The sequence below is a fragment of the Sorex araneus genome, chromosome 8 (assembly GCF_027595985.1).
Source record: "Sorex araneus isolate mSorAra2 chromosome 8, mSorAra2.pri, whole genome shotgun sequence".
In the NCBI taxonomy this organism is placed as follows: domain Eukaryota; kingdom Metazoa; phylum Chordata; class Mammalia; order Eulipotyphla; family Soricidae; genus Sorex; species Sorex araneus.
The window spans coordinates 53,040,753-53,068,049 of record NC_073309.1 but is presented as its reverse complement, the minus strand read 5'-3'; the positions used below and the strand labels follow the sequence as shown (position 1 = coordinate 53,068,049).

Genomic DNA, 27,297 nt, shown 5'->3' with positions numbered 1-27,297 from the left:
AAGCTTCATGCATAATTCCAAGCGTTTCAGTAGATGTGTAAAAAAAAGTAAGGCGTGGTGTGTAAAAAGTGAGTAAAAGAGAAAGTAGAGTTGCTCAGGCACCAACGTAGGGTCCCAGAGCACCTCCAAGAGTGATCCCCAAGATCAGGGTGTGACCCCAGAATACCCCCAAAAAAGTAGTTAAAAAGGAGCTGGAGGGGCTGGAGCAATAGTACAGCGGGTAGAGCGTTTAACTTGCACGCAGCTGACCCGGGTTCGATTCCCAGCATCCCATATGGTCCCCCGAGCACCTCCAGGGGTGATTTCTGAGTGCAGAGCCAGGAGAGACCCCTGAGCATCGCTGGGTGTGACCCAAAAAGCAAAAAAAAAATTTTTTTTAAAAAGGAGCTGGAGAGGGGCTGGAGCAATAGCATAGCGGGTAGGGGGTTTGCCTTGCACGCGGCCGACCCGGGTTCGATTCCCAGCATCCCATATGGTCCCCTGAGCACCGTCAGGAGTGATTCCTGAGTGCAGAGCCAGGAGTAACCCCTGTGCATCGCCAGGTGTGACCCAAAAAGCAAAAAAAAAAAAAAAGGAGCTGGAGAGATAGTACAGGAGATCATGCACTTGCCTTGTATCTGGTTGCCCCAGTTTAAGCCCCAACTCCACTGCCAGGGTCACTCCCAGAACAGAACCCCCAAATACAAAACTAAGTAAAGCAAAAAGAAATCTGTGCCATTAATTGTATTAATAAATTTTTGGGGCCACACCTAGCAGAGCTCAGGGCTCAGAATCACTTCTGGGGGTGCCCTGGAGACCGTAAGTGGTACAGGATCAAGATAATCACCTAAACCACTGTACAATCTCTCTTGCCTGAAAAATACATTTTTGGGGGTGCTTTTTGGGTCACACCCGGCAATGCACAGGGGTCACCCTGGCTCTGCACTCAGGAATTACCCCTGGCGGTACTCAGGGGACCATATGGGATGCTGGGATTTGAACCCAGGTTGGCTGCATGCAAGGCAAACGCCCTACCCTCTGTGCTATCACTCCAGTGCCCTGAAGAGTACATTTTATTTTAAGTCAAGACAGCCAAACATTACCATTTCAACATGCAACCAACAGAAACATTATTATTATAATGTTTTAACTGGTTTGGGGTACCACATCTTTGCAATGTTCTCAGCATTTATCAATTTGGATACCAAGTTTTCACTGAAAATATCTGATCTTTCTTCAGATTTCATCACGTTTACAAGCAGGGAAGCCCAGATCCAGAGGCAGGCTAGCCAAACAGCTCTAAAGGTTGTCCAGTAACTGAACTGAGTCCCCACTTTCAAATGTTTTAAGTTGAGTTACAGTAAAATCAGATTAAAAGTTCAACTTCTCTGGGGCTGAAGTGATAGCACAGCAGGTAGGGCGTTTGCCTTGCATGAGGCCAACCTGGGTTTGCTTCCCAGCATCCCATAGGGTCCCCTGAGCACTGCCAAGGGTAATTCCTGAGTTCAGAGCCAGGAAGTGACCCTTGTGCATCGCAGGGTGTGACCCGAAAAGAAAAAAAAAGACATTAAAAGTTCAACTCAGTACCACCACATTTGAAATATGGCTTATCTATTAGACAGCACAAACATCGGTTCATGCTATCTCAGCTCTGGGAGAAAGCAATTATATTTTACTCCCCTTTTCGGAGGAGGGGAGGGCCAGAAGGGGCACACTCGTCTATGCTGTGCGCAGGGCTTACTCCTAACTCTGTACTCAGGGCTCACTACTGGCAGTGCTCAGGGAGCCTACACAGTGTTGGGAATTGAACCAGGATTAACCCCATGAAAGGTGAGCATATTTCTGTACAATGTCTCTGGCCCTATTACCCCCTTTTTTTGAAAAGTGGGTCTTTGGACCACTCCTGGTGATGCTCAGGGTTTACTCCCGGTGGGGCTCAGGGGACCGTATGGAATGTTGGGGGTCCAACCCAGGTTGGCCTCGTGCAAGGCAAGCTCTGTCCCAGCTAGGCTCAGAAAGAAAAACTGACTTTTGTCACTTGACAAATATCTATTGAATGCCTATCATGGATTCTGAGATTGGGGACAAAGTGATAAGCATAATATACATGATTATTGACTTTAAGAGATTTATTAGTTGATACAAGAGAGGGAAAGAGAAAGAAGAAACAATCATTGTCCATTATAATTACCACTGCGGTAGAAACCAGTAGGATCAAGAGTTCGAGTTAATGTTAAACTATGACACTGAGCTGCAGATGCTTTATCCACAGTCCAAAGGAGAGTTTGTGGGCCCCAGTGAGCTCAAAAGGCTGAACACAAGCTTGGCATATAGGAGTACGGAATCTGAGCCTTGGCATCTTTTGGTCCCAGGGCACCACAAGGAGGAGCTTCAGGACAGTGCTGGAAGTAACCCCCAGGAGTACCAGGGTGTGGCATCAAAACAACTAAAAGTGGTGCCACCTGAAAATGATGTGAAATTCACAACTCAGTGTCCACAAATAACGCTCATCACATAAAACCATCCATTTGGGCTGCTTCCTTGCTATGCTAGGAAGAAAACCGTGGTTCACTGAGCCTGATCCACTTACGGTCAGGTTGGGTCACCGAGCCTGATACATTCACAGGTGGGCCCTTTGCAGAGTGCTTGATGGGCACTAAAATAGACAGGAAGAGGGCTGGAGAGAGCGCACAGCAGGGAGGGCGCTTGCCTTGCATGTGGCTGACTCAGGTTCAATTCTTGGCATCCCATATTGTCCCCCAAGCACCACCAGGAGTAATTCATGAGTTCAGATCCAGGAGTATTGCCAGGAGTATGAGCACCACAGGGTATGGGCCCCCATAAAAAAAGAAAAATAGGGAAGGAAGGAAGGAGGAAGGGAGAGAAAGAAAAAAGAGAGAAAGAGAAAGAAAGAAAGAAAGAAAGAAAGAAAGAAAGAAAGAAAGAAAGAAAGAAAGAAAGAAAGAAAGAAAGAAAGAAAGAAAGAGAGAAAGAGAGAAATAAAGAAGGAAAGAAAGAGAGAAAGAAAAAAGGAAAGAGAGAAAGAAGGGGAAGGAGGAGAGGTCAGAGAGATAGCACAGTAGGTAGGGTGCTTGCCTTGCCTTGCATGTGGCCAACCCGAGTTCGATCCCTGGCTCCATATAGTCCCCTGAGCAGTTAGGTGAACAAAGTCACTGCTGGGTGTGACTCTCCCCCCCCTCAAAAAAAAAAAAAGGGAAGAGAAGGAGGAGGAGGAGACGATGCCCACCAATCTCAAATTTAACCTGACTGTGATTTCTATTCCTTCTCACCCCGCCCTTTCTGCTTTCGGCCTAACCCAGGAATGTTCTCCTATGGGTAAAATTTTCTGATGTGCAGCAAGAAAGTAATTTTTTCCAGCTCCCGAAGGAAGATAAGTGGAGGGGCCCCCCAGCCCTTGTTCCATTCCCTAATTCTATAAGAATTCCCTGCCCCCAGTCTTGCTGTCCCGCCCTCCTGGAGGGGCGGTTCATTTTCCAGCATTTCCCAAGTGCCTTTCCCCAGCTCGCCAGGTCAGCTAGCGGGAGGGGGGGGGCTGGGGGACGGGGGGGGGCCACCTCAGCGAATTCCTCAAGCCGTTAGACAGCTCCCATGAACTCAGTGGGGCCAGAGACAGCTGGGGGGCGCATGCCTTGAGTGCAGCCCACCCTGGTTCCATCTCCAGCACCGTAGAGGAGCAGCAGTACCTCTGGGGTCTGAGCACTGAGTCAGAAGAACCCGGATGTCCCAACCCTGCCCCCACGCCTCATACAAGACACAGGACCCGGGTGGAGGGCTTGCACACAGGTTCTATTTTGAGCTCCAACACATCATAAATGATGTCCCAATCCCCAACAGGGGAACCCTCCATGCTCAGTCTTAGCGTTCTGTGAGCGACACATCTACACGTCTACACACACACACACACACACATACACATACACACACAGCCCCCTGGCACAGGGTCACTGGTATCGGGACAGGGGCCCACCAGCCGAGCCTCCCTCGCTGCACACAGGAGGCACTTCACTGACATCTGTCGGCCAAGAGGTAGAACTGCAGTCCCACCTGCAGCGCCTCGGACCTGGTGGGTCCCCCCACTAGAGGTAGAGGGGCTCCCTAAGTGGTGGCTCCTCAGCTTCCTTTGGTGCTGGAAGGACCAGGGGCTCTCAGCTCCGAGAACCGTGCCTGGCCACATGCATGAAAAAGCAACAGGCTCTGGAAGCTGGAGCGATAATACAGCAGGTAGGGGTACCCACCTGCATCTCTCCTCGTCCAGGTGGGAAAGCCTCTGAGCAGGAATAATCGTCCCCCTCACCCCAGCACAACCAAGTGTGAACCAACAGTCATTCGCCCCATGAAAAGAAACTTTTTTGGGGGGTGGGAAAGAGTAAGGGGGTTGGGTTATACCTGGCTGTATTCAGGTCTTACTCCTGCTGAGTTCAGGAGTGACCCCTCCCTCGTGGTGCTGGGGCCGGGGGTGCTGGAGATGGGACCAGGGTGGGTGGAATTCAAGGCTAGTGCTTTACCCTCCCCCCCCCCAATTTTTTTTTTTTTTTTTGCTTTTTGGGTCACACCTGGCAATGCTCAGGGGTTATACTCCTGGTTCTGCACTCAGGAGTCACTCCTGGCGGTTCTCGGGGAACCATATGGGATGCTGGGAATCGAACCCAGGTCAGCCGAGTGCAAGGCAAATGCCCTACCCGCTGTGCTATCGCTCCAGCCCCCCCCAAAAGATTTTTAACCTCCCCCACCCAAAGAGTTTTGGAGCCACACCAGCGGTGTGCAAGGCTTTACTCCTGGTTCTGTGCTCAGGGACCACTCCCAGCGTACTCTGGAGACCCTTTGGGGTGCCAAGAATTAAACTGGGGTCAGTTGAGTGCAAAGCAAGCGCCCAACCCCGCTGTGCAATGGCTCCGAACCTCCCGCCACCCCAACCTTCTTTCTCTCTCTCCTCTCTCTCTTTCTTTCTTTTTTCCTCTTTCTTCCTCTTTTTCCCTTTCTCTTTCTTCTTTCTTCCTCTTTATTCCTTTCTTTTTCTTTCTTTCTTTTCCCCTTTCTTTCTTCCTTTTTTCCTTCCTTTCTCTTTTTCTTTCCCTCTCCTCTCCTTTCTGTCTCCCTCCCTCCCTCCCTCCCTCTTCTCTCTCTCTCTCTCTCTCTCTCTCTCTCTCTCTTCTCCTCCTCCTCCCTCCTTCCCTCCCTCCCCACCCCTTCTTTCTTTTTTGCTCTTGACTCTGGGGTATTCTAGAACCCTGTCGGGAACTCCGGCTGAATGCAGCTGGCTGGGTTCCCTGTGACCTCACAAAGGCCCGGCATGCCTGAGGTCTGGGCCGTGCTGCTGCTGCTGGGCCTCGGAGCCCAGGGGGTGCGGGGCTGCCTGCAGTGCGACGAGGTGGCGCGGGAAGCGCTGGGCAAGCTGCGCGCAGCCCTGGTCCCCAAGCGCTTCGCCCAGGAGCTCCTGCAGGCCCACGCGCGCATGCTGCTGATGGGCATGGAGGGCTCCTTCTTCCGAGACTACGCGCTCAACGCGTTTGTGGGCAAAGTGGGTGCGTCGGGGGCGGGGGATGTGCAGACACCCGGCGGATGGCCGGGCTGCCTAGCCCGGGGACAGGGCGGGGCATCCCTTGAGGCGACCCCTGGGGGCTTCTGTCCCGCTCTCGCTCGCAGAGGTGGATCATCTCCAAGCTGTGGCCTCCTTCGTCAAGAACCAAAGCAACTTCTTACAGCACAGCCCTCTGAAAGGCAGGCGCGGAGGGAAGGAGGCTCCCAGCACCCCCTCACCCACCTCGGGCCCTCCCCCCCACCGCCCTGCAAAAGCGCTAGTCAAGCCTCCTCTCTGAGGAGAGGGGAGCTGGTGTGCGGGAACTTTACCTCACAACGGCCAGGGAAATCTCACCCACGGGCGCGGAGGGAGGTCACTTGCCTGGCAGGTGGCTGACCTAGCTTGATCTGGGGCACCCCATATGGTCCCCAGAGTCTGCATGTGTGATGTCTGAGCGCTCTGGGTGTGGCCCTCCCACAAATTTCAATTTTAAAAAAGAATAAAATGGGACCGGAGCGCTAGTACAAGCGGGGAGGGCGTTTGCCTTGCATGCGGCCGACCAGGGCTGGGTCCATGGCATCTCATCGGGTCCCCTGAGCACCCTCGAGCACCACCAGGAGTGACACCTGAGTGCAGAGCCAGGAGTAACCCCTAAACATCGCCGGGTGTGACCCAAAAAGCAAAAAAAAATTTTAATTGAATTAATTTTATAATGAGGCAGAGGAGGGATTGGGCCACACCTGGGGTGCTTAGACCTTACTTCTGGTGAAGAAAAGGTGGTTGCAGGATGGCCTGACTGGGCTAGGTGACCCCACGCCACAGACTTCTCTCTCTTCAGACGAGCCCCTGCTGGAGGAGCTGGAGGCGTTTCGGGAGAGAGTGGTCAAGAAACTGAAGAAATATTTAAGATCCTATGAATTAAAAGGTGATCGTGGCTCTCCACCAAGCCCCGCCTCCCGGCCCGTGGGTCACAGGAGTCCCTGTGCCTTCTCCCCTGTCCTCCTAGGCAGCTTCCTCTGCTCCCAGCTCTGAGCATTTCTGCCTTCCCCGCCCCCTCCCCCAGCATTCCCCTCTCTGCCGACCCCTCAGCCTCCCCATCAAATTCCCAAATTACCAAAGCAACTGACCTCACTTCGGTTCTTTTCTTTTTCAGCCTGCGATCCCAAAATTTGCGGTGAGTTCTGGATTCCTTTTTCCTCTTCTTTTTTTTTTTTTGCTTTTTGGGTCACACCCGGCGATGCACAGCGGTTACTCCTGGCTCTGCACTCAGGAACCACCCCTGGCGGTGCTCAGGGGACCTTATGGGATGCTGGGAATCGAACCCGAGTCGGCCGTGTCCAAGACAAACCCGCTGTGCTATCGCTCCAGCCCCGTCCTCTTCTTTTAATCTCATCTTTCTCTGCCCTCCTGTAGGAAGCCTCTTTACCAGGTGTCCTCCCAGATCTGTATACCAACTTCATTCAAAAGTACTTACCACATCTGTGTTTTATTGCTTTTTTAGGTCACACCTGGCGATGCACAGGGGTACTCCTGGCTCTGCACTCAGGAATTACCCCTGGCAGTGCTCAGGGGACCATATGGGATGCTGGGAATCTAACTCGGGTCGGCCACATTCAAGGCAAACGCCTTACCTGCTGTGCTATCGCTCCAGCCCCCACATTTGATTTTTAGGATGTAGTCAGATGAGTCATAACCTGCAAAATAAGGGGCTGGAGCGACAGCACAGCGAGTAGGGCATTTGCCTTGCACTCGGCACACCCAGGTTCGATTCCCAGCATCCCATATGGTCCCCTGAGCACCGCCACAGGTAATTCCTGAGTGCAAAGCTAGGAGTAACCCCTGTGCATCGCCGGATGTGACCCAAAAAGAAAAAAAAGTGAATAAAAGTATTTTTTGGAAATGTGAGCCAGGATAGGCCAGTCTATGTCCCGAATGAAGCAATAGTACAGCAGGGAGGGCACTTAACTTGCACAGGGCTGATCCGGGTTCAATTCCCAACACTCCAGGAGACACAGAGCATTGCCAGGAGTGATCCAAAAGCATAGAACCAGGAGTAAATCCTGAGCACCACTAGGTGAGGCCCCAAAATCCACACCCTCCTCCAAATGTCTACACAAGGGAATGTTGGATGAATGAGACAAAAGCAACTCAGTTCAATTCTTCAATGATTTCATTTGAAATTATTTAATGGCGACCGTCAGTATATTTTGTACATCTGGCTCTGAGCAAATTTGAAAGGGCCAAGGGAGTGTTTCTTGGACTCGGTCTCTTTGCCTCTGACTATCTTCTGATATCTGCCCCAGTCTCACTTAACCCTTTCACTTTCTCCAGAGTTTCTCAGGGAGGAGGTAGTGAACTGTTTACATTGCCAGAAGAGCCGCCCCAAATGTATCAAGACCAAGTACTGCTTTGGTGAGTTTCTGGGCTTGGGGCTGATGGGACAGAGAAGAGCTATGGACACATCATGTCCCAAAGGTTTCACCTGCTGATGGTGTGGTCCAGAAGTGCCCCCACAGTCAGAAATCCATTTCCTCCCTCATGTTAAGTGGGGAGGGGTTGAGGTGGGAGGTGTCATAGATGGTTCTAGAAAATTTTTTTTTCTTCACTTTTATCGACCACAGAATCTAGTTGACTTTTCTGAATTCTCATGGTCATTCATAGATTTCAGTTTTTCTAGCTGGGGTCAGGGAGATTGCTCAAATAGACTAAACGGATGCAATGCATACGGGAGGTCCGGGTTTGTTCCCTGGTATTCATGATTCCCCCCAAACCCTGCCAGGAGCAACTCCTGCGGCAGATCTGGGCCAAAGACAAAAGTCCTTCTAGCAGGGAGAATGATGTGATAAACCTCCATCCAGCCATCACACTGGCCCACTCAGGAATGGACCACTGAATGGAACACTCAGGCTGTTCCATTCAGGCTCACACTGTTCCCATCACTCCCTCAGGTCCCCATTTCAATCAGCTTTCAAAGAGACCTCCTTGAAGACATCTCCCTGGGGCAAAAGAGAGATAGTACAGGGGTAAGGCATGTGGCCAACCTGGTTCAACACTTGCATGCTGCCAGGAGTGATTCCTGAGCATTGCTGGGTGTGTCAAAAAAAAAGGTTTTCTGGGCCAGAGCAATAGAACAGTGGGTAGGGATCTCGCCTTGCCAACACCAATGCGGGTTTGATCTCTGTCACCACCTATGGTCCCCTGAGCCCACCAGGATAGATTTGAGTGTAGAGCCAGCCCACCAGGATAGATTTGAGTGTATTTTTGAGCCCCACTGGGTGTGGCCACTGCCCCCCAAGAAAGGATGAGAGAAAGGACAGGAGAGGGAAGAGAGGGACCCCAGAAAACAGGCAGAGTGAGGACAAGGCTACTGAAGGCTGGTGACATGGAAGGCCCTGCTGTCTTCCCCCCGCCTCAGTGGACGGGCAGCCCCGCATGGACCTGCAGTACCAGGACAGCAGAGCCGTGCGGAGCCTGGAGCTGCCGGCCATCATCATCTCTGTGGGGCTGGCGATCTTTCTCTTCGGGGCCATCATAGCTGCGTGAGTTATCCCTGCCCTCTCTGGAGGGCCCCAAATGTCCCACTGGGCCCCTCAAAAATGGCATGAGCAGAGTGAGGATATGGCTGCAGGCACTGGCCTTGCATGAAGCCAGTCCTGGGTTCAAGTTCCAGCACCACAAAAAAGGAAGAAAGAAAAAAGGGTAGGGGCCCTGCCTACATCACTGTGTCCTTTGGGACCCCCCTTCAGAGGGGTTCACTCCCCCTTGGGGCCCAGTACTCTGACCCCCCTCATGTCTTTCCTGGGCCATCAGCACTTTTGCCATTGTGGGTCTCTTACTCCATTAAAAACAGGAAAAAATGGGCTGAAGCAGTAGCACAGCAGGTAGGGCGTTTGCCTTGCACGCAGCCAACCGTGGTTCGATTCCCAGCAATCCCATATGGTCCACGGCGCTCCACCAGGAGTAATTCCTGAGTGCATGAGCCAGGAGTAACCCCTGTGCATCGCCGGGTGTGACCCAAAAAGCAAAAATAAATAAACAAACAAACAAATAAATAAATAAATAAATCGTCTTTGCAGATGTGATGAAGGCATGGGCCTGGCTAAGGCTTTCTCTCCTGAGCATGCCCGCCCCACCCCGCCATCCCGACCCTGCTTGCAGACAGTTTACTGTACTGTTCTTTTAAATGAACAACTTGACTATTACATTCTCTCCTGAATCTGAATGTTTTTCCAGTAGTGTTCTCCCGGAGGTGCTGGTGTCACTGGCAATAGACCTCCTGAATGGAATGGGGGAGGTGCATCTGAGGGGTCGTCCCCTTTTGGAATGGGAAGAAATCAAGGCATCAGGGAAAGGAGAGTTGGAGCGTGCTATCGCTCCAGCCCCAAGACAATTTCTAAAAAACAAAGCTTCTCTCTCCCTCATCTTTCTCACTTGTCTTACACTCTCAATCAGTTTCTGAGTCTCTAAAGCTCCTTCTGCCTTTCTTGACAACCCCGCCAATTTTTTCTACTTCCCCTATTTATAGCTGAATGGCCGGAGTGCAGGGAAGGCTGGTGATTAGAGGGAAGCTTGACTGGGCATGCCTGGAGGCGGGGCTTGAGCCCGAGGGCTGGGAGTCCTTTTTCTAATCTCCAGGATTTTTTCCTTCTCCGACCAGGGCTATCACCTATAGAGAGAACCGGAAACTCCTGCTCCATTAGGGTGGTGGTTTGGGGTTATGTAAGGGAAAAGGAAATGTTTAATAAAGTCTGGAACAATTCCTCCTTGTCTCCTCTTCCCAGTGAGGGGTTTCAGCTCTTTGGACCTGACTGGGGTGGTGGGGGACCCAAGGGTTGGGACCAGGTCTCACTTTGCCTTGCAGACGCCAAACACTCTGATTTAGTAGAAATAATTGTCAAGGGGCAGAACAGGGGCCCAAGCGATCACACAACAGGGGGTGTGTTTGTCTCGAATGTGGAGGACCTGGGTTCTATTTCCCGGCACCCGGAGCCCCAGCGATCCCTGAGCGTAGAACCATAAGTAACTGCCAGGTGTGGCCCCAAGACAAAAACAAACCAAAACAAGGGCCAGAAAGATTGTACAGTGGTCAAGGCACTTGCCTTACACGTAGCTGCTCGGTTTAGGACTATGAGCCCTGCCAGGAGTGATTCCCGGAGCACAAAACCAGCAGCAAGTCTTGAGCACTGTTGAGTGCATACAACAACAAAGACATAAAAGAAAAAGCTGGCATGATTGGGGGTCCTGAGCGTGAAGAATACAGGTTTCCCTCCCCATATGCATTCCTACATGAATATGAATGCATTTTTATGTCAGTCTTTTGCTAACTGAACTATTTCCAGGTGTTGGTCAGAAGGAAGCAGATGGATTTGGATAACATTGTGTTGTGTCATGAACCTATTTTGATTTATTATTTGCTTTTTGTGTCACACCTGGCCATGCACAGGGGTTACTCTTGACTCTGCACTCAGGAATTACTCCTGGCGGTGCTCAGGGGAACATATGGGATGCTGGGGATCAAAGTTTCCAGTTTCATGAACCTATTTTTAGAGCTACTACAATCTACTCGAGGATTCAGATCATAAGGCTTTCTGCGGTGACGGCACAGGAGTTGCTAAGAAAGATTGAACAAAGATGAAAATTCGGTGCTTGGCACCATATTTGGTACCATATATGATGACCGACTCCAACCAAGTAGCTGCTGCAGCCACATGCTCTGCAAGCATCATCATAAGCCTCTTACTTACTTAAAAGACAAACACTTTTGTCTTTTAATAAGTTTTCGGGGCCGGAGCACTAGTACAGTGTGTAGAGTGCTTGCTTTACACATGGCTGACCTGGGTTTGATCCCTGGCATTCCATATGGTCTCCTGAGCACCGCCAGGAGTAATTAAAAATCCCTGGTGGTGCAAAGTGCAGAGCCAAGAGTAAGCCCTAAGCATTGCCTGGTGTGGCCCCAAAACCAAAAATAATAATAATTTAACTTTTACATTTTGGGGTCATATCCGCCATGCTCAGGAGCTACTGCCACACTGCTCTGGGGCCACACCCTGCAGTGCTAAGGACACTCTGAAGTATTGAGGATTGAACCAGTGTCTTTTATATGCAAAGCCTAAGTACTAGTTATCTCCCACAATAAAAAAGGCTTTTTATTCCTTTAAAAAGGAGAGCTTGGTTTTGTGGCCAGATTTTTGGGTTCAAATCCTGCTCTGACACTTGGTATCTCTGATATTTATTTCTTATACCCCAGCTTTCTCCTCTGTGGAGAGGTGTTGTGGGTGCAGTGAGCTGAACCTTGCGAGTGGTTGCTAGTGGTGGGATTACGGACTGGGGGGCCTCCAAGTCCCCTTTGCCCTGAGGCTTTGACGTCCCACTTCCCCTCATCTAGTCTCCTGTTCCAGCTCTGCAGACTCACCCTCGGAACTTGTTTCAGGAGATGCAAGCCTGGAACTCCGCGCTGGCTATGGAGCCCCTCGCAGCTGAGGACCAGGCGAGTGTGGGTCCCTCTTCCAGAGAACAGGCCCCAGGGGCCATCCCTGTTTGTTCCCCTGGGAGAGAGGCCGTGATGGGAAGTGCTGGCGGGGTGTGGGTGAGGGGAGCCTGCAGGACTGACCACACGGCAAATCAGTCATCACCTGACCTTTAGCAGCCTTTGGGTTTGAAGAAGTGGACAATGGAGAGTTTAGCTTCATTCTAGAGTTTCTCCTTGGAATGAATCTGGGGGGGTAATGGCATTAGGAATAACACAATGACATGCTGATGTTATTGGTTTTGTTTTGGGGCCACACCTGGCAGTGCTCAGGGGTTACTCCTGGCTCTGCACTCAGGGATTACTTCTGGCAGAGCTTGGGGGCCCCTATGGGATGCTGGGAACAAATCCAGGTTGGGCACATACAAGGTCAGTGCCCTACTTACTATACTATCTCTCTAGCCCCTGAGGCTGTTTTTGGCGAGGGAGGCAGGAGGGTATATCAGGCAGTTCTCAGGGTTTACTCCTTTCAGAGGCTATTTAAAGTGCTAGAATTCACAAGGGGAAAGGAAGCAACCTTAACTTGAAGATTTAGTTAGATTGAAATGACACGGTGCAGGATGCCAGCCACGTTTTGCTCTATGCTTGTATATCTCTTGAGTGTTTGCTGTGGTGGTGCCGGGATCACAACTGGCGATGTGGAGTGGTGCTGGGGACATGGCAGTGGCAGTGACTGTATCCGGCCTCATGCATGCAAGGCAAGTCTTCCACCAGTGAGCGACATCCCCCAGCCCTGTTGGGTCCCCCAGCCTGGAGATAGACTCAGAAGTGATGCTCAAGGCTGGAGCAATATCACAGCGGGTAGGGCGTTTGCCTTGCACATGGCTGACCCGGGTTTGATTCTCAGCATCCCATATGGTCCCCCAGCACCGCCAGGAGTAATTCCTGAGTGCAAAGCCAGGAGTAACCCCTGTGCACTGCTGGGTGTGACCCAAAAAGCAAAAAAAAAAAAAAAAAAAAAAAAGCTCAGATGCTGTGGGGGCCAGGGGCTACCAGGGTCCAACACAGCAGAGATGGGGACATAAGCATGTGATGCCAGGAGTCGAGGCCAGGGCCTCACATATGGAAAGCATCTGTTCTACACTTTGAGCCACCAACTCCAGCTCTGAATCTTTTTTTTTTTTTTTTTGGTGCTTGAGTGGTATGTGGTACTGGGGATAGAACCAATGTTGGCACCTTATCCCTGGACTATCGCTCCAGCCCCATCACTGAATCTTTTTAAAAGAATATGTTCAGGGCCTGGAGCAATAGTATAGCGGGTAAGGCAATTAATAGTACAGCAGGTAGGGTACTTGCCTTGCACCTGGGTTCGATCCCTGGCATCCCATGTGGTCCTTCTAGCCTGTCAGGAGAGATCCCTGAGTGCAGAGCCAGGTGTAAGCCCTGAGCACTGCTGGGTCCAAAGCTAAACAAAAAACCATGATGTGTCCAAGCATGACAATATAAAATGGTGCCTGTTCAGGAACCCTTACAAGATCCCTCCCATACTGCAGAAGACATTCCATCCCTTTCTCCTTCCTATCCTTTTAAATTACTGGGAAAAATGGAATTTGGTCACCAAGATGGGGAAAAAAATTAATAAAACCATTTAATCAATCTAATATTTTAAACTTGTCTTTGTAATCATAGAACTGATTTTATTTGGCGGTGGGGGTTAGGACCACACCTGGCAGTGCTTGGGGAACTGCACCAGGGTTAGTCATGTGTAAGGCAAGTGCCTTGCCAGCCCTACAGCTGCTTTCATGTGGAAATGACTAACTTCTGAGAATTCCTGCTTGATTTACTGGTACTAGCTCTTCCCAGGGTCAACAGAATGTGTCCCAGTAAGTGCCTTGTCAGCCATGAAGGTGCCCATTAGCACCCAGGTCTTGCCCAGGCAGAGGATGGACACAGTTCTTTCAGATGCACGAGCGCCCAGTTTTAGGACTCTCCTGCAGCAGTGACCAAGACCACACATTCCCTGTGTGGGGGTAGGACACTATTCTTCTGCTTTGGGGAGGGGTTAGGTCCCACCTGGCAGTGCTCTGTGGGCCCCACCATACTGGGGATCAAACCCGGGGCAAAGCAAGCCCTCCTGCTCCCTCCGCAGCCCCGCATAATGACATTAGTTCATTCTGACTGTATGTGGTAGAGAAACTAGGCCTTGGCATGGTTTCCCCTCCACTTCCTTCAGTTACACGTCTCTCAACTTTTTGCTCTAGAAGGAAACTGTTTTCCTTTCACTCAGCTCATCAAGACCATCTGAAGAGGGGGCTGGTGAGATAGTAATGCGCCTGACTTGCTTCTTGACCTGGGTTCAATTGCTAGCACCCCATACGTTCCCTGAAAGCCCCAAGGGCCCAGAGCCAGGTGCAAGCCCTAAGCACCACTGGCTGTGGCGCCCCTAAAATAAAATGCACTCTCCCCCAAAAAAACAAGATATGTGAAGAGGGTTTCCGACCACTATGTGAATGGGGAACTAGTACCAATTCTCAGTAAAGGATGGAAGGGTAGGGGGATACGGATCTACATACCTTTCCAGCTGCTGCTGCTCTTTGGGGGATGGCATGCTACTCATGCTCTCCTGGAATCCAAAAGGCCAGCTCACACTGTAAGGTTCTCTGGGGGTCCTAGCCATACCCTAACTTCAGGATAGGGTAGGGGGTACTTTACATCATTATGAGCCTCCCCCACCCTGTGCAAGTGTCTGGTTGAGAGAAACAACAATGCTTTTAGGATCAGAACTTTAATCAGAAGCAATAGGCACACAAGAAAAGCGTGTCAACACTGGCCCCATAACATAGGACATTTATCACAAAACACAAACATGCCCACAAATACAAGCTATCGATTTCCCACAGCGCCTCTGACGACTATGGGGGGAAAATGCTCACAGAACATATTAACATAAATTCTCACCCTGTCATCCTTTGATATGTCATAGGCCTGACATGTCAACCAAAGTCACCAAGGGCCTGCGCCACGTGAGGGAATGTTTGAAGCCAGCCTGCTCCCCACCACAGTGTAGGCCCAGGGATCAGTCAGTGTGTTCCAAGTTTCAGCAACAAAATCGGAACTCAAGGTGCAAAGTTTCTAAACCAAGAACACAGACTTTAAAACATTTTCAGAGGCCGTAGTGATTGCACAGGGCAAGGGCACATGGCTAACCCAGTTCAATCCCTGGCGCTGCAAGGCCTGCTAGGGGTTATCCCTGAGCACCACTGAGGTGGTCCAAAAACAAAAAAACGAACATCCAAAACATTTTTAATTCTAGTGTCAGTGTCCAGTGTCATCATTGGGTTACTGTGCTTCAGCAAATGTGTCACTGGTGGGCAATGTGGTGCCATCAGGAGGGAGTTGCTTGTGTGGGTTCCCAAGGAGGATCAGTTAGAGAACCAGCCTGGTCACTGGAACTTTTGATACTGGTAAGCAGCTTCCTCACTAGGTTCTCTCCAACCACCGTTGGAAAACTTTCTGGGACCAAAAACAAAGCAGTATTTTAAGGTAAGGTGTTAATAAATACTGTCAATAAATATTGGTCCACTATGCTATGCAAATGAAGTCATTCATTTCCCTTTAATTCTGAAAGTTTCAAGGCAGAACCAGATTTCCTGGTGTTGGGATTTCCCATCCTAGAGCCTAGCAGAGCAACTGGTGAGTAGCCAGATTGGACAAATGAGAGAATGTTCCAGCAACCATTCCCAACGTTCACCAACCATGTCTCTTGTAGATGGTTAACTGTGCTGCAAAGTCACTGCAACTCTCCTAACAAAGTTTCCTGAGACCCCATGTATCCCATTTGCCTTGCATGGAGCCGGCCAGGGTTTGATCCCTGCAGCCTGTCAGGCCACTGCTGAGTGCACAGCCAGGAGTAAGTCCTCAGCACGGCTGGGTGTGGCCTCCAGACAGAAATCAAGACAAAAAATAGTGACAGACTTTGGAAACAAAACTAAGCAAAGTGCACTTTGGAAGAAACCTTAAAACAGCAAGCCATAATATAAAAAAGAGAACATCAATTGTAGTTAGAGAGGTTGTTACTTCTCTTCCCTTAAAATGAAAAGCTGTATTTGTTATAATATCCAATGATATTTGTAGTTTGTACTCAGTGAATTTCTACAACGTGCTAGGCTTTCGTTCTAAGTGCTTCTCATCTATTAACGCTCAGCAGCCTTCTGAGGTAGTTACCATCATGCCCATTTCACAGATAAGAACAATTAAGATTCTGAGAGGGTCCAAGACCCCCCCTAGGTCACTTCGATAGCACATGGCAAAACTAGGCTTTAGTTCAGCAGACACAGTAGATATCTACTTCCAAATCCCGGTTGTTTCTCAATTTTGTTTTCATGGTACTAATGATATGCAAATGTCCTACTCAATATTAAGAGATTTATTTGGCAGAAAGCTTCTAGTGTCACGGTCTCCAATTTGGACCTCAAACACCTTCTTGGATGCCAGGGCCCCCGATGCCCCTGGAGGTCACAGGCAGTAGTGTGTGACTGCGCTTATGTCTCAGGAGCCCTGAGCAGCACCGGAAGGTTTTCTGACACAGTGGGCACTGGTAGGGTTTCTCCTGGGTATGAATCCTGCGGTGCTGAGTGAGGTGGGAGTTGAGGCTGAAGGTTCTGCCGCATATTTCACAGGCATAAGGCTTCTCCCCCGTGTGCATGCGGTTGTGCTGAGTGAGATTGGCCTTCTGGGCAAAGGCTTTCCCACAATCAGCACAGACGAAGGGCTTCTCGCCTGTGTGTAGTCGCTGGTGCACGGCAAGGCACGAGCTCTGGCTGAAGGCTTTCCCACACTCCTGGCAGATGAAAGACTTGGTCCTGGTGTGGGTCTTCTGGTGTCGGCGAAGCTGGGACCCCAGGCCGAAGGTTTTCCCACAGTCATTGCAGATGTGGGGCTTCTCCCCTGTGTGGATTATCTGATGCTTAGTAAGGGAGGATTTCTGGTGGAACATTTTCCCACAGTCCTGACACTCGAAGGGCTTCGTTCCAGCGTGAGTGCTCTGGTGCTGGAGAAAGCAGCTGCGATAGGTAAAGGCTCTGTCACACATGGTGCACTGAAAGGGTTTCTCTGGAATCTGAGCTGACTGCTGCTCTGAGAGACCTGCACTTTGCTCAAAGGCGTCCCCAACTTCCTGTGGGGCGCTCTTCCTCGTGTGGCTGGACCGATGTTTCATGAGGGAGGTGCTGTAAATGTAGGTTTTCCCACAGTCCTCACACCGGTACGGCTTCAGTCCAGAGTGAATCCTCTGGTGGCGAATGAGCTGTGTGCTTTGGCCAAAAGCTCTGTCACACTGGTGACACTTAAAGGGCTTTACCTTGGGGTGGGTCCTCTCATGCTGAGCCAGGTGTTTCCTGCTGCTGAAGCTCTGCTCACATGTCTTACATGTAAAGCATTTCTCAGCCAGCCTCGAATGCCTTCTGGGGCCTGGGTTCCTCGTCAAGGTTGCCCTGCTTTCGTCGAGTCCCTGTCTGTCTCCGGAGTGACTGTGCTGGTGGCAAACGAGGGTTGAGTGGCAGACGAAGCGCTCACCACAGTCTTGACACTCATAGGGGGTTTCCAGGGCATGAATTTTCTGGTGCTGAAAAAAGTGCTCACTGTGACTGAAGGTTTCACTACACTGGGAACAGCTGTAGGGCTTCTCCGTGGCATGAACGGTCTGGTGCCGAAGCAGGTGGGAGGGGCGGCTAAAGCTCTTGACACACGTGGGACACTGGTGGGGCCGGTAGCCGGTGTGGATTCGCTGATGCTCGTGAAGGTGAGTGCTCCGGGAGAAGGCTTTCCCACATTCGCTGCACTGGAAGGGCCTCTCTCCACTGTGAGTCCTCTGGTGGATCTTCAGCGTTGAGCTGTGGCTAAAGGGTTTTCCACACTCAGCGCACTTGAAAGGTTTCTCTTTGGTATGCACAGTCCGGTGTCTGAGGAGTGACAAGCTCCGCCGGAAGGTCTGGCCACACTCCTGACACTCGGAGGCAGCGTCAGTGGCATGAACCTTCTGATGTTCTCGGAGCTGCTTGCTCAAGCTGAAGTCTGCTGTGCACCTGGTGCACTGATAGTGCTTCTGGGGCTTCTGAGGCCGGGGCTTCTGAGGCCGGGGTTTCTGAGGCTGGGGTTTCTGAGACTGAAGCATCTGGGGCTGGGGTCTCTGAGGCTGGGGCTTCTGAGGCAGAAGAAGATGAAAAGCCCAGCTGAAGTTCCTGCCCTGCTCACCACCTTCAGAAGCCTCCCTGCCTGGGCTGGTTTCCTGCCACTCTGTGCATCTTTCACAGCCACTCTCTGAACTTTTCTGTCGTTTTTCTCCAAGATCTATTTTCTGTTGCCATAGAATGTGCATATTCGGATGAGACATTTCCCTGCCTTTATCAGACACAGTAGATTTTGAGCCAGCATGAGTCACTAGAGGCGTAAGGAGAGAGGAATTCTGGCTGCAATCTTTCTCTTGGTGAACTGTGGCTTTCTCCCTGGCATGAACAATCCAGTGCTGGATAAGGAGATAACTCCGGCAGAAGCTCTTGTCACATTCACTGCATTTGTACAGTTCCTGTTCTGGGAGACTGTCACCCTTCTGGTTCTGGTTCGAGCAGCAACCGGAGTCCTCCCTGCACTGCTGGACCTTAGCTGCTGCTAGGTTCTTTGGGGGAAGGTCACGAATCAGGAACTCCTCTCCAGTGAAAAGCATGGACTCGGGACTAGGGCTGCTTCCGAATCTGTGGGTCTTGCCATCTGTAGGACTTCCCTTGTCGGTGATGTCAGACCTCATAAGAATTTCTGAATCAAGCAGACTCTCTAAATAGCTCTCACCTATGTGGGCTCCTCCCAAACTGACATTCCTCAGACTGTCCTTGGAAATGGTATCTACCATCTCCTGAGAGAGGCCCTCTTCCACAAAGTCCTGTGGCAGAGGAAAATTCTTGACTTCAACCATGTCTGAAAGGGAGAGAGAGCACAAATGTCTCTTGTCTTCCAGGATGAAAAGGCAGAAACTGGAGTGGGGTGAGAATATAGGGAAGGGGAACAAACAGAGGTTCCTGGCCTAGCCTTTCTGTCAAAGGGACTACGGTGGTAATTCAGCTGGAATTGGCACCAGAGGAACAGTCCATTTTCAGACAGATTAAGAGGGAGTTGTGCAACCAGTAGGGCTACAAGGGGTAAGGACCCCTCAACAAGACTCTCATACCACCTTCATCAGCGAAGGACTTCTTCCCAGAGAAATGCAAAGTTCAAGGGCAAGAGCTTGCTACTATTTGGTTGTTAGGAGAAACCCTGGAAATGGCCCAGATGCAAAGGTCAGTGAATGGAACCCCAAGGTTGCCGAGTTCTGTGCCTGAGTTGGTCATCTCCATGGAAATACTGAGGTGCGGAATGGAATGCTAGAGGGGGCTCATGCCAGCTGAGTTAGGAGTGGTTTGCTCTGGACAGAGCAAAGGAGTGCAGGTTTAGACAACGCTCGGCATTTACAGGGTCCCTGGCTCAGGATATGAGAAAAGCTTCCAGTGGGTCAGAGAGATGGCACAGCAGGTAGGGCGCTTGCCATGCACACGGCTGATGCAGGTTTGATGCCTGGCACCACATACGGTTCCAAGTCCCACCAGGAGTGATCCCTGAGCAGAGTCAGGAGGAGTAATCTCTTACCACAGCCAAATGGGGTACAAAAGCAAAAAAAAAAAAAAAAAAAAAGGAGGGCAGAGAGATAGTATAGCAAAGAGGGTTCTTGCCTTACATGCAGCCAACTTGGGTTTAATTGGGTTTAAAACCAGCAACTTGGGTTTAATTGGGTTTAAAACCAGCATCCCATATGGTCCCCCAAGCCCTCGAGGAATGATTCCTGAGTGCAAAGCCAGGAGTAATCCCTGAGTATTGCTGAATGTAGCACAAAACAGAAGAAGAAGAAAGAAGAAGAAAGAAGAAAGAAGAAGAAAGAAGAAAGAAGAAGAAGAAGAAGAAGAAAAGAAAGAAGAAAAGAAGAAAGAAGAAGAAGGAAGAAGGAAGAAGAAAGAAGAAGGATAAGGAGAAGGAGAAGAAGGAGGAGAGAGAGAGAGAGACCTTCTAGTGTATCAGGCAGGGTGCCTATTCCTGCTTTCTTTCAATAAAGATGTTTCAATCAGGGCACCCTCTGCCTGACTCAATGCCCCTAGAAGCTCTTGAGAGAAGACAGGGCAAATGTTCTTCCATTATTAAAAACCTGGATTTGAGCTCATGGATGCGGCTATCTGCTCTGCCCTTCGTGCTAGAAAGGAGAGTTAAAATGTAAACCGGGGGTACATTGGTGCTCAGGACAGGGTAAAAGTAGAGACAAACTCTGAGAATGGAGGGCATCTACTCATGAGTCTAGATGGACTGAGGAGACAGAACAGGTGGTCAGTACTGACACAGGGGACAGGAGAAAATCAAGTGAGAAAACTAAGACCAGAAGGTGGTGTCTGTCACAGTGTCTGGACAGGGCTTCTGCGGACAGAGGGCCATACTCCATGACCCATGGCCTCTCCTGAGGGACACTAACAGTTCTTCCTAACCCACTCACCAAAGTCGGCTTCTTCTGGGCTTCCTTTTCCCATGGCTTCCGGCTCTTTTTCCCCACCATGTGGAGAGGAGGCCATATTGGTTCTGGGAGGGTCTATAGGGAGAGAATGGCATTGCTATAAAACATGATGGGGCGGTTGGAGGACCATCAAGCAAGAGCTTTTGACTACTGCCTTTTGGCCACTTAATCCAGAGCCTACTCCTGGGAACACAGTCCTTTTTTTTTTTTTTCTTTTTGGGTCACACCCGGCAATGCACCGAGAGTACTCCTGACAGTGCTCAGGGGACCATATAGGATGTTTGGAATCGAACCCAGGATGGCCACGTGCAACGCAAATGCCCTACCTGCTGTGCTATCGCTCCAGCCCCTGGGAACACAGTCTTACAGGATTCCTGGTCCAGTGGAGGATAAGGACAGTCACAATCCAGAGTGATCAGGGTTTCAACAGGGCTAGAGGCCCAAGCCCTCTTCAGGCTGAGAAGAGAGTTTGTACTTCCTCTTAATTAATTTCATCAAGTTTGGCCTATCACCTGAGGTGGTTAGGGCCAGTCACCACACGTCGGTATCCCAGATCTCATGCAGGCCTATGCCTGGCCAGCCATAAGGAATTTCTACCAAAACCTTGACTTTAGCACAGTCAGATCCATTTCCAACTCCTCACCTCCAGAATAAAGTCACTATGCAACACTCCTCATAGCAATCAGAAGCTATTATATAGTTAAGTGTCACAGAGCACATTCTGACCAGTGCAGAATCCCAGCTGTACCACCCAACCTCAGATTCAGGGGATTACTGTAATTACTCCCTACGTTTACAAAATTCTCTACGTTTACAAAACTACCAAATCTCCCCATAATGCATTTCACAAAACACATCCCCATCATTAAGTGATGTGTGACTGTAGATTATGCAGGAAATGAAAAACAAACGTACTTCTACTACAGAGTCAGTTTAAAAATTGCAAAGACATTGAGATGCTCAAGTAGCGGGGAGCAGAATCTGGAGAAAACCATCCCCTGCACAACAAAATTACAACAAATGAGAGTTTCCAGTGTACAATCTCTTATTGTTTCAGTTTTAGAAAGAAATCCTTCTGTTTTGGTAAGAGAAGGGACTGAGGAGTTCAGAGGAAGAGAAACAGGCAGATCACCTAACACGTCTTTTGCCTTTACTGACTGTGGTGTCCTTTCACTCACCACCTAGCCTGAGTAAACCATATGCCAAGTCCTATTAATCACCAACCAAGCCTGGGCTCATTCATGGGGATCCCAACACAGCTGAAGAGACTTCCCCTCTGTGACCCTTCTTCAGAAGCTCTACAAAATAGGGCCTGTTATGCTTTCTCGGGAAGTACCTGAAAGCATAGTACCACCACAGGCCCAGGTCCTGCCACTCCCTCATTTATTCACTGAACTACTGTCTGCTGGGGACCCACACAGTGACCGTTGTTAGCTGGCCCTCCAATGTGCCACTGAACAGAACAGTGAAAAGTCCCTGCCCACAAGCTGCCCACTCACACACACTTTAGAAACAGGAAGAGAAAGAGTGCTGAACAAGTCAAATATGTGTGTGCACGCATGTTACCAAGGCCATTAAAATAGGCTTAAATAGTTTTTAAGTCTTAAAAAGGGAATGCGAGAGCAAGTAGTTCAGTGGGGAGGGCGCTTACCTTGCACATAGCCGACCTGGGTTCGATCACCAGCATCCTATATGGACCCCTGAGCCCTGCCATAAGTAATTCCTGAGTGCAGGGTCAGGAGTAACCCCTGAGCATTTCCGGGTGTGTACTCCCCACGCCAAAGAAGTGGGGGACGAGAAAAAAAGGGGAATCCAAGGCAGGCACAGAAAGAGTTTTCTAGGCAGAAAGAATAAAGTCAAAGCCCCCCAGCTCAAGGACCAATTTGGGGTTTGTTTTTTGATGTTTTTTAGCACATACCCAGCTGTACTCAGAGGTCACTCTTGATGGGGGGGTGGGGGAGGTGATGGGGAGCTCAAGGGACCATCCTCAGTGCTGGACAGTACCACCAAGCCCCACACCTGCTCTGGGCCAGGCCCTCGACGAAAAGTACAGCTTGGGCCGGTGTAGTCAGAGGCCAAGTCTCGACTTCAGTGCTACGGACAGTGGAGATGGGAGGAGCTCAGTCTGGGGATGCTGTCCTTGTATACTGCAGTGTGTGGCAGCATTCCTGGGCTCTACCCACTAGATGTCAGCAGTACATACCCAAGTAGTGACAATCAAAACCACTGCCAGGCAGTGCTACTGTCCTCTGGGGGCAGAATCAGTCAGCTGAACACGGCTGGGCTGGATCAGGCTGGTTCTGAGGTGCACAAGAGCTGAGAGTTGGTTCTGTGGGTGATCAGGTATGTAAATGATCATCATGGGACAATACACTTCCCCCAGCGCTGGGACACTCACTCAGCAGGAAGAGGTTCTGGTAGTTGTCCAGGGCTGTGTCCCAGAACAGGTCCCTATGGTCCAGACCCAGGTTCTCCCAATCTTCCAGGGTGAAGTCCATGGCCACATTCGTCAGAGTCGCAAATTCCTGAAACATAACACATTTAGGTCTCTAGGATTAGAGGCAAAGAGGGGCCCTAAACCTCATTCAATGTGACCTACATTCACCATTCAGGCCATTAGCAGAAGAAGAACCTCGAAAATGAGAGACTCAACAGCACATACCTAAAGCAAGGATCAGTTCTGGAGGGGACATAAGGTCACGCGTGAAGGTCACCCTGATCCTTAATCTATCAAGTTTGGAATTTTTTTTCAGTATTCACTCAAGTATTTATAAAAAAGAATTTTAAATGTCTGTGAATTCACTCAACTTCAACCCCTACTAATATTTATTGATGTGAATGCACAATACTTTGATTCCCAATGCTGGGAAGCAAAACCCTGATCTCCCACATGTGAGACATATACTTTCCCACTGAGCCACATTCCCAAACTCTACACTGTTGCTGGAGGAGGGTTTCTCCTCCTTTGTGCGCTTCCTGACGGTGGTGCTCAGGTCCTATGCTGAGGGGCTGCTTAGCTTCCACAAGGCAAAAACCACGAGAACTATACCTAGCAATGCTGAGGGCAGGGGGAACCACATACAGGGCAATCACATAAACAAGTTACAAACAACCCCTCTTCTCCTGGACCCCTTTAAGTCAGGTGCTTCTGGAGGTGCTCAAGAGATCTTATGTCAGGAAATGAACCTGGTGCTCTGCATATGAAGCGAGCAATTTAGCCCTTTCAACTACCTTTTGGCCCTCCCTCCACATTTTTATTTTGATAAAATACTTTCTAGTTATTACAAGGTGGCAATCTGATACATGTGAACATTGTGATACAAGTGACCACATGTGACCACTAGCTCATCTAGTGGACTCATCTGTTAGAAAAGAACTTCTGGGGCTGGAGAGATAGCACAGCGGGTAGGGGGTTTGCCTTGCACGCGGCCGACCCAGATTCAAATCCCAGCATCCTATATGGTCCCCTGAGCACGGCCAGGGGTAATTCCTGAGTGCAGAGCCAGGAGTAACCCCTGTGCATCGCCAGGTGTGACCCAAAAAAAAAGCAAAAAAAAAAAAGAACTTCTACCGGATTTCAAAGACAAAGTAGAAAAGGCTGGAGAGAGAGCACATGTGGCCAATCCAAATTCCATCCCAGCATTATGTATGGTCTCCTGAGCACTGACAGGAATAGCCTCCGAACACTGTAGCAAGTGGTCCAAACGCCATATCCTCCGACCCACCCACCCACCCACACAAAAAAGAATATAAACCCTGTAAGTAATAAGGATTCCTGACCAGGACAGCAGCAGATAAAGAGGTTGAAGAATACAGGTCAGGGCTGGAGTGACATTACAGCAAGAAAGGAATTTGCCTTGCACGGAGCCAAGTGGGTTTGATCCCAACACTTCATATCGTACCCTGAGCCAACCAGAAGTAATCCCTGAGACAGAGCCAGGAGTAAGCCCTGAGCACCACCAGATGTGGCCCAAAACAAAAGATAGTTCCTATCTCTGTGCACCTAGGAGTAACCCTGGCAAACCCTTGGGGAACCACATGCAGTGCTGATGTTTAAATAGGGATTGGCTGTAAGGTAAACACTTAAACCCCTGCATTATCTCTCTGGCCCTGACCCCTAATAAAAAAAAGGGAAAAGAAGATTGGAGGAGTGAGGCCTAACTGCGGAAGGTCTGCTACTCAGCCTCTGGAGAGGTGAGATGAGGCCAGACGCGATTTTGACTCACCTTCGTCATAGCTGATGGGCGCCCAGCAGTCTGACCCCTGGTTTAAGCTCCCCCTCTGTCTGCTCCACAGTGCTGGTCGGCAGGAATGCAGGATGCATGGCAGAGCCAGGAAAGGCCATTTTCTCCTAGGACCAACTCCCTGGACATGCTGGACAAGCCTCCAAAATGTCGTCCAGAAGCAAGAGGATCTGTTAGATTAGAATCTACCTGCAGGAACAGCAACAGTATCTATTGAAACTACCCCAGGTCCAGGCAAGATAGTCTAAAATTATGTCTTCAATACTACTTAGATACAACAAACTGGAGAGACTACAGTGAGCAAGACGTGGCCTTGCACACATGTGGCCGACGTGGGCTCAATTCCTGGCATCACATCCCATTTGGTTCCAGGAGGCAGGCATGATTCCTCACTGCAGAGTCAGGAGTAACCTGAGCACCAATGGGTATGGACCCCCCCAAAAAAAAAAAAACCCAAAATAAACAACCCCTTATCTGCATGAACTATAGCACAGTATACAACGTTAGAATGTAGAGACTGAAGCTATAGTACAGTGAATAAGCCATGTATCCTTGCACATGGCTGACCCAAATTCGATCCCCAGAACCCCATATGTCCCCGGAGCGCCTCCAGCACTGATTTCTGAGTGCAGAGTCAAGAGTAACTCCTGAGCACTGCCGGGTGTGGCCCCAAACCAATTAGCGCTACTCTTTTTTTTTGGGGGGGGGTCACACCCGGTGATGCACGGGGGTTACTCCTGGCTCTTCACTCAGGAATTACCCCTGGCATTGCTCAGGGGACCATATGGGATGCTGGGATTAGAACCCGGGTCGGCCGTGTGCAAGGCAAACGCCCTACCCGCTGTGCTATCGCTCCAGCCCCAATTAGCGCTACTCTTAGCTGAGCAAGAGCTCCTCAATGGCCTCCGGGCAGCACCCTGACAAATTTTATGGTCAGCACTGGTTCAGGGTTCACTCCTGGCAGACCTCGGGGATTACGTGAGGTACTGGGAATCAAATCCTAGTCAGCCTCAAGCAAGGCAAACGCTTTATCCACTGTCCTACCGCTTGGGTCCCACCGCACTGACAATTCTTTCCCCTGTGTACGAGGCAGGAAACAGCTTGGTCTGAGCCCTGTGCAGTGTTCCGGCCACGGGCTGTTTCAGCGCTCTCTTCTGACAAACGCTCAGCCCCGGGAGAAAAGTAAGGAAGCCTGGTGGGTAGAATTCGGCCCCAACAGAGAGACTTGACACCTAGGGCTGCTAGACGCCCACATCTCAGCGCGGTCGAATCCCAAGACTCTGCGTGTTCAACAGCTCGGGTGTCCCTCTCCGGGCCACGGCGGCGAAGGACCAGATACAACAGAACCCGGAGCCCGCCCGCCGCCTGCCAACCCGGAAAGCTCATGGAAATCGGAGATGCCATGGCAGGCCACCCGGCCGTCCCGAGAGCGGGCTGCCACCCCTCCAGGGGACATTTCATGCAAGCCCCCACCGAGCAATTTCCAAGTCACCCCCGGAGAGCGGCTACGGGGCGCTCCGCCTCCCCAATTCCCTTCCTGAACCCGGCAAGTCTGACTGTTGGGGTGGCCCTCGGAGGCCCAGGGCCCAGAGAAAATGCGAGAATAGCACGTGAACGGCCACCCGCTCCGACCGCCAGGCCAATTCCATTACTCATGATCCTGCCCTTAGGTTCCCCAGCCCCAAAGAACACCGAAAGGATCTCGCCAAGGCTGTGGCAAGCTGTGGTAATCACTCCCAACGAGCCGGACCCAAAGGCCGCCGAGAGATAACGCACTGAGCCGAAGGACCCAAAAGCCCCTCACCTCACACGTACTGGATCGAACCCCCAGCTTCCAGAGTCCTCAACAACCCCAGACTGGGTGTCTCCCCGCAGGCTGCCGTCCACGGCCTTAACAGCCGCAAGCCGAGATCCGAGGGAAAGCGCGACGCCACTCCCCTCACACAAGCCTCCCACGACCACTTCCGGTGCCGTGCGCATCGCCTCAGTTACTCTACCCAAGATCCTCTGCGAAGGCAGCCGGATCCCGCTTCCCGGAAGGCTGTGCGGCCGTCAGCCCTGCTTTCTCGAAGGGTGCTCGCGCTGCAGCTCACGACCCTGCTGAGCGCCAGAATCGGGGCCGCGTAGCATCTAGACCCAGCGTGTTACTTTACTTAAGGGCGACCGTCTCTTGGCTTTTCAAGAAAACCGGGAGGTTCGGCCAGAGCGACAGGGCAGCGGGGAGGGAGCTTGCCTTGCACGCAGCAGACCCGGGGTGGATCCCCGGCAACCTTTAAGAGTTCCCCGAACCCCACCAGGAGTGATCCCCGAGCGCAGCAGAGGCAGGAATAAGCCCTGAGCACCGCCGGGTGTGGTCTTAAAACCAAAAAAGGGGGTAATAAAAGAAAAGCTGGGAGGCTTTTTACACACCTAAAAGGAACCATTAGAGGAAACTTGAAGGGGGAGTGGGCTCCCAAGGAGAGGCGGGGTTGAGGCGGGAGAATGAGGC

At 50.7% G+C, this 27,297-nt stretch overlaps 2 protein-coding genes across 14 annotated transcripts; one reads left to right on the top strand and one right to left on the bottom strand.

Annotated features, from left to right (window-relative positions):
• The first annotated feature begins 5,290 nt into the window (after positions 1–5,290).
• IZUMO2 (IZUMO family member 2) lies at positions 5,291–10,218 on the top strand. The gene is made up of 6 exons (XM_004619758.2): positions 5,291–5,522; positions 5,644–5,718; positions 6,357–6,443; positions 7,850–7,930; positions 8,934–9,057; positions 10,176–10,218. Exons 1-6 carry the CDS (start codon positions 5,291–5,293, stop codon positions 10,216–10,218), a joined length of 642 nt encoding a protein of 213 aa, XP_004619815.2.
• A 4,532-nt stretch (positions 10,219–14,750) lies between these two features.
• Positions 14,751–27,219, bottom strand: ZNF473 (zinc finger protein 473). 13 transcript variants are annotated; one of them, XM_055145969.1, is made up of 5 exons: positions 26,614–27,219; positions 24,792–24,998; positions 20,892–23,090; positions 20,548–20,640; positions 14,751–18,953 (listed from the first exon to the last, which is right to left on the bottom strand). In XM_055145969.1, exons 4-5 carry the CDS (start codon positions 20,621–20,623, stop codon positions 16,456–16,458), a joined length of 2,574 nt encoding a protein of 857 aa, XP_055001944.1. In that variant the 5' UTR covers positions 20,624–20,640; positions 20,892–23,090; positions 24,792–24,998; positions 26,614–27,219; the 3' UTR covers positions 14,751–16,455. The 13 variants fall into 13 exon arrangements, with proteins under 13 accessions (XP_055001944.1, XP_055001945.1, XP_055001943.1 ...); XM_055145970.1 differs by having other exon boundaries at positions 22,484–23,090; XM_055145968.1 differs by having other exon boundaries at positions 20,548–22,659; positions 22,769–23,090.
• Between the last annotated feature and the right edge of the window lie 78 nt (positions 27,220–27,297).